The 13,136-nt window shown below is 35.3% G+C and overlaps 1 protein-coding gene across 1 annotated transcript in view; it reads right to left on the bottom strand.

Moving 5' to 3' along the window:
• Positions 1 to 13,136, bottom strand: part of CRB1 (crumbs cell polarity complex component 1) — a 227,487-nt gene that overhangs the window by 84,212 nt on the left and 130,139 nt on the right. Inside the window, exon 3 of the mRNA XM_056815688.1 lies at positions 2,135 to 2,330. Coding sequence (XP_056671666.1) covers positions 2,135 to 2,330 — 196 coding nt within the window. The remainder of the gene's footprint in view (positions 1 to 2,134; positions 2,331 to 13,136) is intronic.

Raw genomic sequence — 13,136 nt, 5'->3', positions numbered from 1 at the left:
TCTAACAAAATCAGGTATGTCTGTAACCATGCTTGAGGATTGAGTGTTTAGGAGGATGGCCTTTGATAGAGAAAATGACAAATCAGAAATAGCTGACAGGCCCCTAGACTGTCCTAAGTCAAGCTTAGGCTACCATTGGTGCAGAAGAACATCTTGGTGTGGCGGCAGCTATTTGTCTGGGTTTTGGCAGTGAGTTTTCCCTTGAGCTAATTCAGATTCAGGCATCTTGGCTGAGACCTCTTGGAGTTCAGGCTGATTCCTTCCTTCTTTACTCTCCAAAACTTTATCTTCCTAGAACCTCTTATATTCCCCCTGGCACAAGCCAGGTGGGAGAAATCCTACACCTTTTCCTTCTCCCTTCTTCTTAATTTCTTTCCACTATATTAATTAAAATTAATTAAAATCAACATAAATTTCCAGTTGACTTGGGATTTTATTTGGGATATCCCATGGCAACCAATAATTAATATAGTTTAGGTCACAATGCTAAAATTATCCTTTACAATATATATTTGCACACACATGTATATGATCAAGAGTCATTTCCTAGTAGATTAGTAGTCAAAGGAAATGACTCAAAAAGTTCTCAAAAGAAGAATTATAAACTATTAACAACCCATATGAAACAATATTCCAAATCACTAATAGAAATGTAAATCACCACCCTGAGATTTTTCCTCATACCTTACAGATTGGCAAAGATGACAAAACATGTGAATAATTAATGTTGGAGAGTTTGTGTGAAGATAGGCTTCCCAGTATACTGCTGGTACTATAAATAAATATAACTGCTTCAAAAACAATTCCAAATTATGCAAATAAAATGACTAAAATGTCTGTACTCTTCAACCTAGAGAACCCACTACAAGATTAATATCCTAAAAAATCCATTGGCAAGAATAAAGTCTCCATATATACCAAAATATTATATAATAGCACTTTTGATGATAGCAACTAATTAGAAACGAAGTAGATACCCTCAATTGGAGAATGGCTAAACAAACTGGTAGATGAATGTACTGGAATATTACTGTAGAATTAAAAAAAAAAGAATGTGATAAATACTGAAAAAAAATGGGGAAAATTTTATGTGAACTGGTATAGAGAAAGGTAAAAAGAGGTAAGAAAATAATGATCGCAATGACCATAACAATCTAAATGGAAAGAAAAAATCATAGAATAATCAAAAGTGAATGTTCAGAAATTAGAAAGAAGAAGCTTGGCTCCAAAAAACAAACATGAGAATACACTCCTACCTACCCCTCTACAGCACTGGGAGATTGACATATATGATATATTGTAAATATTTTCATACTTTTTCGATGTATCAATAATTTTGCCAATATTTTTTCCTTCTTTTTATTTGTTTCTTTAAAGATATTGTCATGAGTTGGCTTTCTGAAAGGGGGAAAAGAAGTGAAACTGAGGGAAATGTTGTTGAATTAAAACTATTTCAATGAATTTTTTTTTAAAAAGGAGGGGGCAGAGACTGGTAGACAACCAGGAGAGAGCCATATCATATACCCTAGACAGGAGGGGATATATAGGAGGAAGAGGAGATTAACAGCATCAAATACTTCAGACAGGTTAAGAAGTATGAGTTTTAGCAATTAAAAGATCATTGGCAACTTTGGAGAGAGCAATTTTAGTTGAATAATGAAATTAAGAGGCGAGATAGCAGAAGGTCTAGAAGACAGTGAAAGGAGATGGTTTAGAGGCATAGAGTATAAATGGCTAGAAAGCCCCTCAGAGGCCCATCTAATCCAACCCTCTCATATTGCTGATGAGCAAACTGAGGTCCATGGAATTTAAATCAATCCCCCAAAGTTACTCATGTAGTAAGTGTTAGAGGTGGGTTTTGAACCCAGGAACTCTTGATTCCAGCCAGATTCCAGAGCCAGATTTCTTTTCATTGAACCACACCATTTCCAAATCAACAGGTATTAATTAAATGCTTTATAAATGCTAATTTAATTGAATTGAATTTTTGGCCACTGAAACTTATGTATACTCCCAACACTGAGTAGAAAGGAGATAGTAAGAGATATTAGAGCCATTTATACCCATCAAAATGAGGCCATTTGGTCATCATGTACCTTCTGAGTCATTCATCAAAATATAAACAAGGACCTACCTATTGTAACCATCAGTGCACTTTCCTTGGTTAAGGCATGGCTGGCTGAGACACTCATTGGTGTTGATTTCACAGTGTTCACCACGGAATCCAGAGGCACAGTCACAGAAGTAGCGCCCCACAGAATCCTGACAGGTGCCACCATTTAGGCAAGGCTGTGACAAACACTGATCAATTTCAAATTCACAGTTTGTACCTTTAAAAAAATCAACACAGAAAAACAAAAGTTTAACAAGATTTCACGTTGTTGTCGTATTTGCCAGAGTTTTTGTCAAGTATCATCAGTTACCCAAAATAATTTTCCTCCTTAATTGTAATTGATATTAACTTTTGGGCATGGGAAATTACAGAAACAGTAGAACAGCTGTCATTCACAAAGAATAATTGCATTAAGCAGTCTGTGACTTTGTATTAGAAGGGAAGCAAAGCTTGTAATTCTTAGAATGATGCTATTTGTAATGGTGTATTTTAAGGATGATATATTTATTGTCTAAAAGACATCTGACTGAGAAAAAGGTTATTTTGAAATTGTCCCATATTGTGTTATTCATTTTCTTGACCAGCTTTTACTGAGCACTTATTATGTGCAAGTCTTTCTTTAAGAACTTTAGATTTAATAAGTAATTTTTCAGTAACAGCCCTCTACTGTATTGTGAAATAGCTTGCTTTTCCATCAGAAAAATACTTTGTAAATTTCATAAGCTGCTACAATTGATGACACTAAGTCATTACATCTCTTTCAATAAACCTTTCTAAACAAAACTTCAAACCAACCTGAGGGATAAAGCAAAGAGGTAATTATTCAAACCCAATAGAATTACATTGTAGATAATAGGACTCCCTTTCATTAAAAATATCTCCCTAAGCAATCAAAATTGAATTGAATTTTCAAAAATGCAGTTTATATATCAGTTTTCACCAAGTAAATAAATCTAGGTATAAAAGACCATGGAAATATTTTTTCCTCTCTATAGAGCAGAAATTGAGGGCCCATAGAAGGGAGCCCAAGGTTCATAAAGGTACTATACAACAGAATAAGCATTCAACCAGAACTAGGATTTGACAGCAAGTCTTCTGGATCCAAATTCAGTGCTTCTTCTGTCAAACAACTTCCTTTCATTTTTATTTCTAGAGGAAGTATGAGTAATTCTGAAATATTTATGTTTTGTCATTGACTTTTCAATAACAGAATAGTTACTGAACTATATTTAGAAAAATAAAAAGTCATTGACTTTTCATCAACAAAATAGAATCACTGAAATATATTTAGAATTATATTTAGAAAATATAGGACACGGGGTAGCTAGGTAGCATAATGGATAGAGCAAGAGGCTTGGGGTTGGGAAGTTCTGGGTTCAAATGCGACCTCAGACACTTCCTAGCTCTGTGAACCTTGGCAAGTCATTTAACCCCCATTGCCTAGCTCTTCTGCCTTGGAACTGATATTTAGTATTAGTATCTTAGACAGAAGGTAAAGGTTTAAAAAAAAGAAACATTGGGTAGAATAAAATTCTCAGAACTGGAATGCAGCTTCAGAATTGATGTAAGCCAACCTATGTCTAAATGAGAAACTTAAAGACTTCAAGTGAGAGTAGTTCTATTACACTCTCTTATGAAGCAGTCCACTCTCCTGGGAAATAGCTCTGTCCCACTTTGGTGCTGCCTCCAATCCTGGAAGCACTTCCTATGTGGTCCTGGAGAAGCTACTTCATCTTTCTTACCCTCAGTTTTCTCATCTGAAAAATGCAAGTAGCAATTATTAACGCCCTGCCTTGTAGGGCTGTCATGAGGATCACATGAAATAATGTATATTAAAGTACTTTAAAAACTATTTTTGTTGATGATGATGAAAATCATACCTAAGAGTAATAAAAAGTTGGTTGGTTGGTTTCTGTGAGATTTTAATTCTCTTAAACATTTGCAATGACTAGTCCCTTGCAAATAGCCAAAAAATATCCCAAAAGATTAAGTTCTATAAATGGTCAAGTGTCCCGCTAAGGCTAGCACCCATATGGAATAGGGGGAAAGGGGGAGCATAAGACTGCTGGAGGAGGAAATCATTCCAGCTTGGAAACTGAGTAAGGCAAAGCAGGTGAAAGCTTCCCTGACTAGTAAAGGTTGAACTATACCTGAGAAAGGAAACTGCACTTTGCTGATAAATGATAATAGATCTCGTCTTCCCCTATCTCTTTCTGTCTGTCTCTAACTATATCTATATCGATAATCAAAAGAGACAAATAGGGAAATAACATTATTCTAAAGGCACCATAAATGAAACAAATACCAACATTAAATAAATTAATTAACTAAATATATAACTAAATATTAAATAAATAAATGTATACATGTATATATACATAAATATTTACACAAACACTTCAAATAGCATAGCAAGGAAGGTCCTTGGATTAAAATCTGACTGATGTGAAAAAATACCCAGAGTATAAGACAATCATAAGAACAATTTCTATTTTAGATGCAATATATCCAATGGAAAAATAAGAAAGAAGGAAATTATAAATTTAAACATAATGTTGGAAAAACTAGATTCAATAAAAATGATTATAGTGAAATGACAATCTTTAAAATACTTATTTTTTCAGGTTCAAGTGAATATTGAGTGTTAGCAGACCTCATATTATAAAGCAATAAGCTCTTAGGTTAAGGATTTTTTTAATCTAGAAAAGCAAAAATAGAATAAGTTAAAAAATTAGCATATATAACACTCTAGTATTCTAAAACTCAGGAACACAAACTATTGTGGAAAGAGTGCTGGACTTGGAGGCAAGAAGTCCTTTGTTCAAATTCTACCACAACATTTACAATATCACCCTGGGCAAGTCCCTTAATCAATGTCTGCCTCAGTTCCCTCATCTGTAAAATGGAGATGATAATAGCATTTAACTCCCAGGGTTGTTGTGAGAAACAAATGAAATATAAAATACTCCAAGTACAATAAATGCAAGCTATTTTAATGATAATGATTTACATGAGTGAAGCTTCAAGAATTTTGAAGTTTCTAAGTATTTTATATCATATATATACATATATGTACATATGTATATATACATATATATATACCACATCTGTGTTAGTGTCTTCTACAATTGAAGATTTAATTTAAATCCTTGAAAGGATTTAAATTAAAGAAAGTTTTTGTCTCAATACCTCCAGCATCTAACACAGTGCCTAGCACATAATGGGAATTTTTAAATGCCTAATCAGTTGACTTATCTAATTGTGTATCTCCTCCAGCTCTCAGCATAGCGCTTTATACAATAGGCATCTAATAATTGTTGTTCAATTTCATTTTCAAATGTACACCTACCATGTGCAAGGCACATACTAAGTACTGAGGATACAAAACTAAAACCAGAATACTTTAGTATTTTTAAGAAGCTAACATTTGAAAAAATCATTTATTAAACTCTTACTATGTGCCAAACAGGAAAACAAATTCAAAAGCTGGATACCCCTTGCTCTTGGGAAGTTTATACTTTAATAGGGAGAGACAAAATATATGGGGAATAGTGGAAAAGGAAGGATGTTTTGTTCTGGGAATTTGAATTGGATGAGTCCTCTCCAGAAGCAATGGTAATTTTAATTGTATTACAGTTCTTGGAAGAAAAGGTCGGAAAAAGGAGAGAGTAGGAAAGATTATATGAGGAAATGTGGTGGAGCAGAAAAATTGGTGAGGTGAAGAGAAACTCAGAGATAAGTGATATTGTTCCTCTATGTCATGGTGTCCAGGGTCTAGTTTGGAGGATGAAGCAACAGGAAGTAGAGGGGAAAGGGGGTTATGTAGGTAATGTATATGTATACATATATACAAAAAATTATATAAAATCATTTGAAGAGGCACATGTATACAAATAATAGATAAAGGATAATTTGAGGAAGTATAGAATGCTCAAAAATTAGGGATAGCCAAAAAGATTTCATGGAGGAGTTGGAACCCAAGTCTTTAAAGAAGATAAAGATTCAGAGAAAGATAAGGTAAATGTATATTCCAGGCACAGGAATAGAGATATGAAAATGCATGGAGATGGGAGATGAATGCAATGCAAATGTATGGAAAGAAAAGATGAAATCTGAATTCTAGGAACAGCTAAGAAGTCTAGTTTTGGTGCCATGCAGGAAGTATAAAATAATCTGGAAAAGTCTGTAAAAGAAGGCTATAGCCAAAGAATAGAGGAATTTATATTTTATGCTCAAGGCAATGAGAAGTCACTGAAGATGATTATTTCTCTTTCCTATACAACTTTCCAGAGTGCTTTTACACACATTATGATATTTAATTGTGGATTTGGGAGATTTTATGGGTACTTATTTACTTTAAATGAATGAATACATAAAACTGCACCAGTGGTTAAAATCTTGCTAGCAGCACTTCTGTAAATTTCATCTTTCAGAATTTAGATTTATATATTCACTTGGGGTTCAATTCAACCTGAGGCCTGCAGGAAAATACTTCCATATGTTTAAAAAAAAAACAAGAACACAACTGAATCAGCATTTTAAAAAAAGAAACTATTGATCTTTTTCTAGTGCTACAGTTCAAACACATTGGTTTTCAAATAATCCTTCAGGTCATTACACAAGGATGTTTCTCGTAATTTAAAACACAACTTCATATTAAACCACTTGCTTTCCTAATGGTGATTTTCTTTGTATGACTCCTAATATTGCTCAATGGCAAGACTCTCAATTCAACTTCTGTGCCTGTTAATTGTCACTGCTACTGATATGGGCCAAAGTAATGTAGGTTGTGGCTGTGATAGCAAATATTCAGATGAAAAAAAATTTAGTCAATCATCTGATGTTCCAAGTGTTGGAAATATCTTCATGTCTCAATGATTTGGGGGGAAATATTTTGTCAATATACTTTCTGTCTCATAGACACTGCCATTTAAGTATCCACAGTTAAATCCACATTCACAAAATAATTGAGCTGTTTAGTTTTTGAGAATTGCAAAGATGAAAGAATAAAACTCTCTCTAGAACATTTATTCCTATGTAACACAATGGCATTATATTTAAGATTTATATATGTATGTGTACATATATAGATATATAAATTTATTTGGGACATGTAAATTGAATGTGGGCACAATGAGTGAGCAGTCCCTCTGGAGCTACTCCCCTAAGAATTCGTCATAATTGTAAAGCATGTTCACGGAACTATATTGAGTAACCATAAATCTGTTGGAGCTTGTTAACAGCTCATTACAAAAACAAAAAGTCTTGTGACAGAAACAAACACAGGATCATGGAGACTTGGCTCTCCTAGAAGAAAAGGTGTGTGTATGTGTCGCATATACATGAAAAGACCTTCTGACCTAGAGAGCTTTGCAGGCTTGGCTATATGATTAAGACTATGGTTATACCCACAATTCCGAAACCAGTCACTCTAAAAACTTAATGAACTTATAAGCACAGTTTGCCCAGGATTCAAAGGAGAGAATCCATATTAATGTAGAGCAGGAAAGTCAACAGTCATTGCTCCTTCAGGATAAATCATTATCCTTTTTCTTATGCCACACTTTGGAACTAGAAATAAAAATGTAGACCAGCAAAAAGTAGGAATGAAAATAAGTGCATGATACATATCTATCACTCAAATTACTTAAAAGGGTAATCAGGCCTTCGAAAATACTCTTAATTAGAATATATTATAACCAGATCAGTCAAAAACTGATTACAGATGGCTAGTGTGAAGCACTAAGTAAGAGAGTGTTAGCCAACAATTCCTAATGATGTTAATGAGCTTGACAAAAAGTAGTATTCCAAAGAAATGGGGCTAATGATGAGTTCTTTATCATAGTCCTGACCTGGACATTTGTTGCAGTTCTTCACTTGGGAGAATCTAGATGAAACTATAATTAGAATACATTTTTAATTTAACTTGAGTCCTTGTTATGTAAAGGGATTGGGCAAGGAATTTGCATATTAGTCTCAGTACTTATCACTGAACTTTCATCTTCCTGCAGAATAAGTTACTCCAGGACATTTCAATCCTTGCTCTTTGATTTTTGGTATCAAACTTTCCACAGAGCTCTGGTCTTTTCTTTGCAAAAAGTTGGAAGTCTTCTATTTTGTTGAATGCCCATACTTTCCCTTGGAAGTATATAGTCAGTTTTGCTGGGTAGCTGATTCTTGGTTGGAGACCCAGCTCTCTTGCCTTTCTGAAGATCATGTTCCATGCCTTACGATCATTCAGAGTAGAACTTGCAAGGTCTTGTGTGACCCTGATTGGCATTCCTTTATATCTAAATTGTTTTTTTCTGGCTTCCTGTAGGATTTTTTCTTTTGTTTGATAGCTTTGGAATTTGGCAATTACATTCCTGGGAGTTGTCTTTTGGGGGTTTAGTATAGAAGGTGTTCTGTGAGCTCTGTCAGTGGCTGTATTGCCCCCTTGTTCTAGAATCTCTGGGCAATTTTCTTTGATTATATCTTGTATCACGATGTCGAGTTTGGTGTTTATTTCTGGATTTTCTGGGAGTCCAATTATTCTTAAATTATCTCTTCTCCCTCTATTTTGCAGATCTGTTACCTTGTAGGTGAGATATTTTATGTTCTCTTCTAATTTCTTGGTATTTTGGCTTTGCTTTATTAACTCTTGCTCTTTTACATGATCATTGTCTTCCAGCTGCCTGATTCTGGCCTTTAAAGCCTGGTTTTCCTTTTCAGTTTCATCACACCAGTTTTTTAGATGCATGAATTTTTTTTGCATTATTTCCAACTTTTCCTCCCAGAAGGCTTCTAGGAGTGTGCAAAACTCTTTCAAACTTCCTTGTATCTTTTGAGAACATCATAATCTTTCTTACTACCTCAGTTTATAATCTTTGGAGTTGTCCTCAACTCTTTAATTTTCTTAACTCTACATTCCAATCAGTTGTCAAGTCTTGGTGATTCTATCTCTATATCTTACATCAGTTCTCTACTCTACTCTTGGCATTACTAACCGAGTTCAGGACTTCATCATCTCTCACCTAGATTACTGCCAAAGTCTTCTAGTTGCTTTTCCCGTTTCACATTTCTTGCTCATCCAATTCATACTCCATATTTTCAGTAGACTACTTGTTACCTAGGATCAAATATGAAGTCTGTTTTTTGGCATATAGCATCTTTCACAATTATATTCCAGCTTACCTTTTGAGCCTCATTATAACTTAATTCCCTTCACAAGTCAAATTGGTTTTCTTACTGTTCTCCATCTCATCCCCACCTGTACTTTTTTTGCATTGCCTATCTATTTCCCAAGCCTGGAATACTCTCTCTTCCTAACTCCATATCTTATAATACTTAAGTTTCCTTCAAACTTTACTCAAGCATAAACTTTAACACGAGCACTCTCTGGATCTCCCAACTGTTAATGCCTTAGTCTACATAAATGGTAATGTGTTACTGAATTAGGGTGGTGGTAATGAAATGGAAATATAACAGACATTGTGCAGGCAGAATAAATTTAGAGCTAGAAGACACCTTGGAAAATGTATAGTCCAACCCTTTCATTTATAGATGAGCAAATCTAGAGAAGCAAAGTGACTTCTCTAGGTTCACATAGATACAAAGTTAAGAGGTAATATTTCAACCCAAGTCCTTTAATTCTAATTTTAGTCTGATTTTCATTTCACCTAAGAAAGATTTTACAGCTGACTGAAAGTGAAAGATGAGCAAGAGAAAAAAGTCAAAGCCAACTCCAATGTTTCCCAAATGTCAAAGAATAGTACCATTAACAGAAATAGAGAATTCAAGAGGAAGAGTTGGTTTCATGGAAAAGAAGAAGGTAATAAATAAGATTGTGAAAATAATGAATTTAATTTATTGGTATCCAAGTGGAAATGCCCAGTTGATCATTGGAAATGTGGAACAAGTACTCAAAGATAGGTTACAGCTGAGAACAAAGATTTGGGATTCATCAGGAATTTTGATGATTTGGATTCTCTACCTCTTCTCTGCCTTCTACTTCTTTAGGGTTATATAATCTGAAATGAATAGGAAAGGTCTGATTGGTCAGCATTTAATGGAAGTATTTTGTCTGTTGCCATTGAAACTTTGACTCCAGCCTTGGAGGGAGGAGAGGCAAAATTGAATTAGCAGCAAGAGGGTTCTCTGCTGAGATTAGTGAGAGAAAATCTACAAGTAAGTTCTGCTATGTTACCCATGCATCCATGTTCCATCGTCCAGACAGACCCTTCAGAATCCCTATGGGTTCCAGGAACCCACAGCTTCATAGCTAATACTTAGAAACAGGGCAGAGGTGTTCACTAACTGGCATCACACAAACAATAACATCATCCTCACACCCACTACAATTCAGGGCAAGCAAACTACCTTTAAGAAAGCACATTTTTAAAACACCAGACTTTTATTTTCCCTTATCGAGAGTTTGTGCCCTAGATTTCTGCTCAGAGCTTTGACATTTTGCACTTTAATGGGCATCTCCTGGCAATTAGAGATTGGTGTTAACTTTGTCCTGCAAGATAATGAATATGGGGAGTGATCAGCACATAACAAGTTCTTATTCCCGAAGCTGCTGTGAAATGAAAATGTCCTTCTTCATTAACATGGAGAGTGAGAGGGCCCCCATGCATCTGATGATATATTCAGCAAGGCATTGATAAAACAATTTGAACTTCCTTTTGCACCAGCTGCACAACACATGCCGGGGGAAAATAATCTCACACCTGTACCATATTAGCATCCCCAAATGTAGACTCCACCTGATGCAGTTGTCATCTCACACATCTCCCTATATCAACCCTCCCTGCACTTCTTTTGGATCAAAATGCTGTGTGACATTTCTCAGCTCTTTGGGTAGATGAAAGGGGAGATGGGTTTCCAAGTCACACCCACTGCTACCAGTGAATGCCCTGGAAAGAAGGAACTATGTAAGAGGAGTAACAGGAGCATTTGGTTCATGTTACAGCTGAAGATTTACAGTGTATTCTCCACCTACATATCAAAACTTATAACCTTTTTAACATCCCAGGGAAATGAGATGAGGCTGGATGACTTCCTGCTGTGACTCATAGTGTCAACTTGGATAATAGAGGTTGGCAAGAACCTCTGACAGAGTAAATGAGGATTTTTATTACCAATGGGGACACCTCAGGGATTTCAGCCAATAAGCCATTCTGGCTTCTGCATTTAACACAACTCACAGCAAGGTGCAGAAAAATAACAGAAATGACTTCTGATAAATCATTTGGTTAAACCTGCTTTACAAGCTGAGATTCTGCCCTTGGGGGAATAGTTAACTCCTCCTTTTTTGAATTAAGGTCATTACCCTTTTCACTCTCAGAAGCTTTGCTTTTGCTGAGTGACAAAACATTGTGATAACCTCTTATTTCAATATTCAACTCTTTAAAAAAAAACAACAGAATCACTTTGATCCCTACTGGGTTTCACCTTCTCCACTGGCTCCCTATTGTTAGGCTATAAGTGAGGGAAATGAGTTTGGGGAGGGGTGATGTGCAGAAGAGGGGGCACTATGTCTTTGAACAGGTTTGGGGAGTGTGTACAACAACAACAAGAGTGTGTAAGTCATTGTAGGACCAAAAAGTGGAGCTGACACAATCCTCGGATAAGGGCTCCTCCCTGGTTAGAATATCAAGTCCTTAAGAACAGGGACCATTTTGATTTCTTATATTTATGAAATTATAAAATTTATAAAAACTATTTATAAAATTGTGAAGCTGCTTTGAAGAAGTGGCTCATTTGCACTTTAAGGCACATGAAATATTTTCTAGATAATTGATTGTAAGTTCTAGAAGCTCAGATTTCTCTTTGAACTGCTCTCTATCTCCAACTTTATTGCCCTTTAGAAGTCTCTATTCCTCCTCTGAGTTCTTCTCTCAAGACCCTTTCCCCAATTCCTATTGTGTTTCTCTTCTATCTTGATGGATCCAGAAGACTACACCAAGAATTTGAAGATGCTTTTTTCCTGACAAGCCAACCTAGACAATTTACCTGCTAGTCTATGTGTATGGTGTGTATGCATACATAAGTAGGTGAAGCTGTAAAGTTAGCATTCAGGCTGTGGAAGGTGGGACCTTGAAAGCCAAGCTAAGAAATCTGAACTTTCACCTCCAAGGAACAAAGTTATGTATGTGTGTAAATATACACATATGTTGATACACACATACATGCACGTGTATGTGTGCATTGTATATATGTATTCGTAGATACAAAAATAGGTAGACAATTGAGAGAGAGGAAGAGGTAGTAGGAGAAGAGAAATGGCGGCTTGAGAAGGTACATGGCATAACGGATAGTTAGTCCTTGAGTCAGAAAGACCCATGTTACATACTATAAAGAACAGTTGGACGGTCAAGACCAAGTGACATAACTTTTCAATTCCCAGGAAGTTCTAGAAGACTGTAAGATAGAGATGAATTGTATCTCTGTCTTGGGAAAGGTAGATTTCATTCTCAGGATTTCCTAAAAGTGTTGAAACTACTGGCCAGGACCATTCACCATTACCAACAAGCCCCTCCCCAGTCTCATTTCCAGTGATAGTGAATTATAGCAAAATAGGTACCAGACCAGAAATTAAGGCCATTTTCACTAAGTAAGGAGTTTAACACTAGCTTCTATTCATGACTATATTACATACCATGGAACAAATCACTCAAATGTTAAAATTCAGGTAAGTTTATGGCACTACTTAAAGGATCCATGATTTCACTAGTACAGAATAGTTCCTCTACCCCTACAGATGCCAAGATGTAATCAAAAGAGATGTGCTTGATTATAATAAAAGAGAAAACTTACCCAAAATTTTTTAAAGAAAAATAACATTGGAAATACATTTATGGCAAGTAAAAATATCAGCCAAAACATATGGATCAGCTATTGGGTGTTTTTGCTAGTTTTTCTTTTTCTTGGAGGAAGTTTTAGCATGGGGACAAAGGCACCTATATCAATTTTAAGTGAAATATATTAGAATTTATTATATTGCTTAGTTAGTAGCAAAACCAAGTTATTAATTATCACT

This window comes from Monodelphis domestica, chromosome 2, assembly GCF_027887165.1.
Source record: "Monodelphis domestica isolate mMonDom1 chromosome 2, mMonDom1.pri, whole genome shotgun sequence".
Taxonomy (NCBI): Eukaryota; Metazoa; Chordata; class Mammalia; order Didelphimorphia; family Didelphidae; genus Monodelphis; species Monodelphis domestica.
The sequence above is the reverse complement of the archived record's forward strand: the minus strand, read 5'-3'. Positions and strand labels throughout refer to the sequence as shown.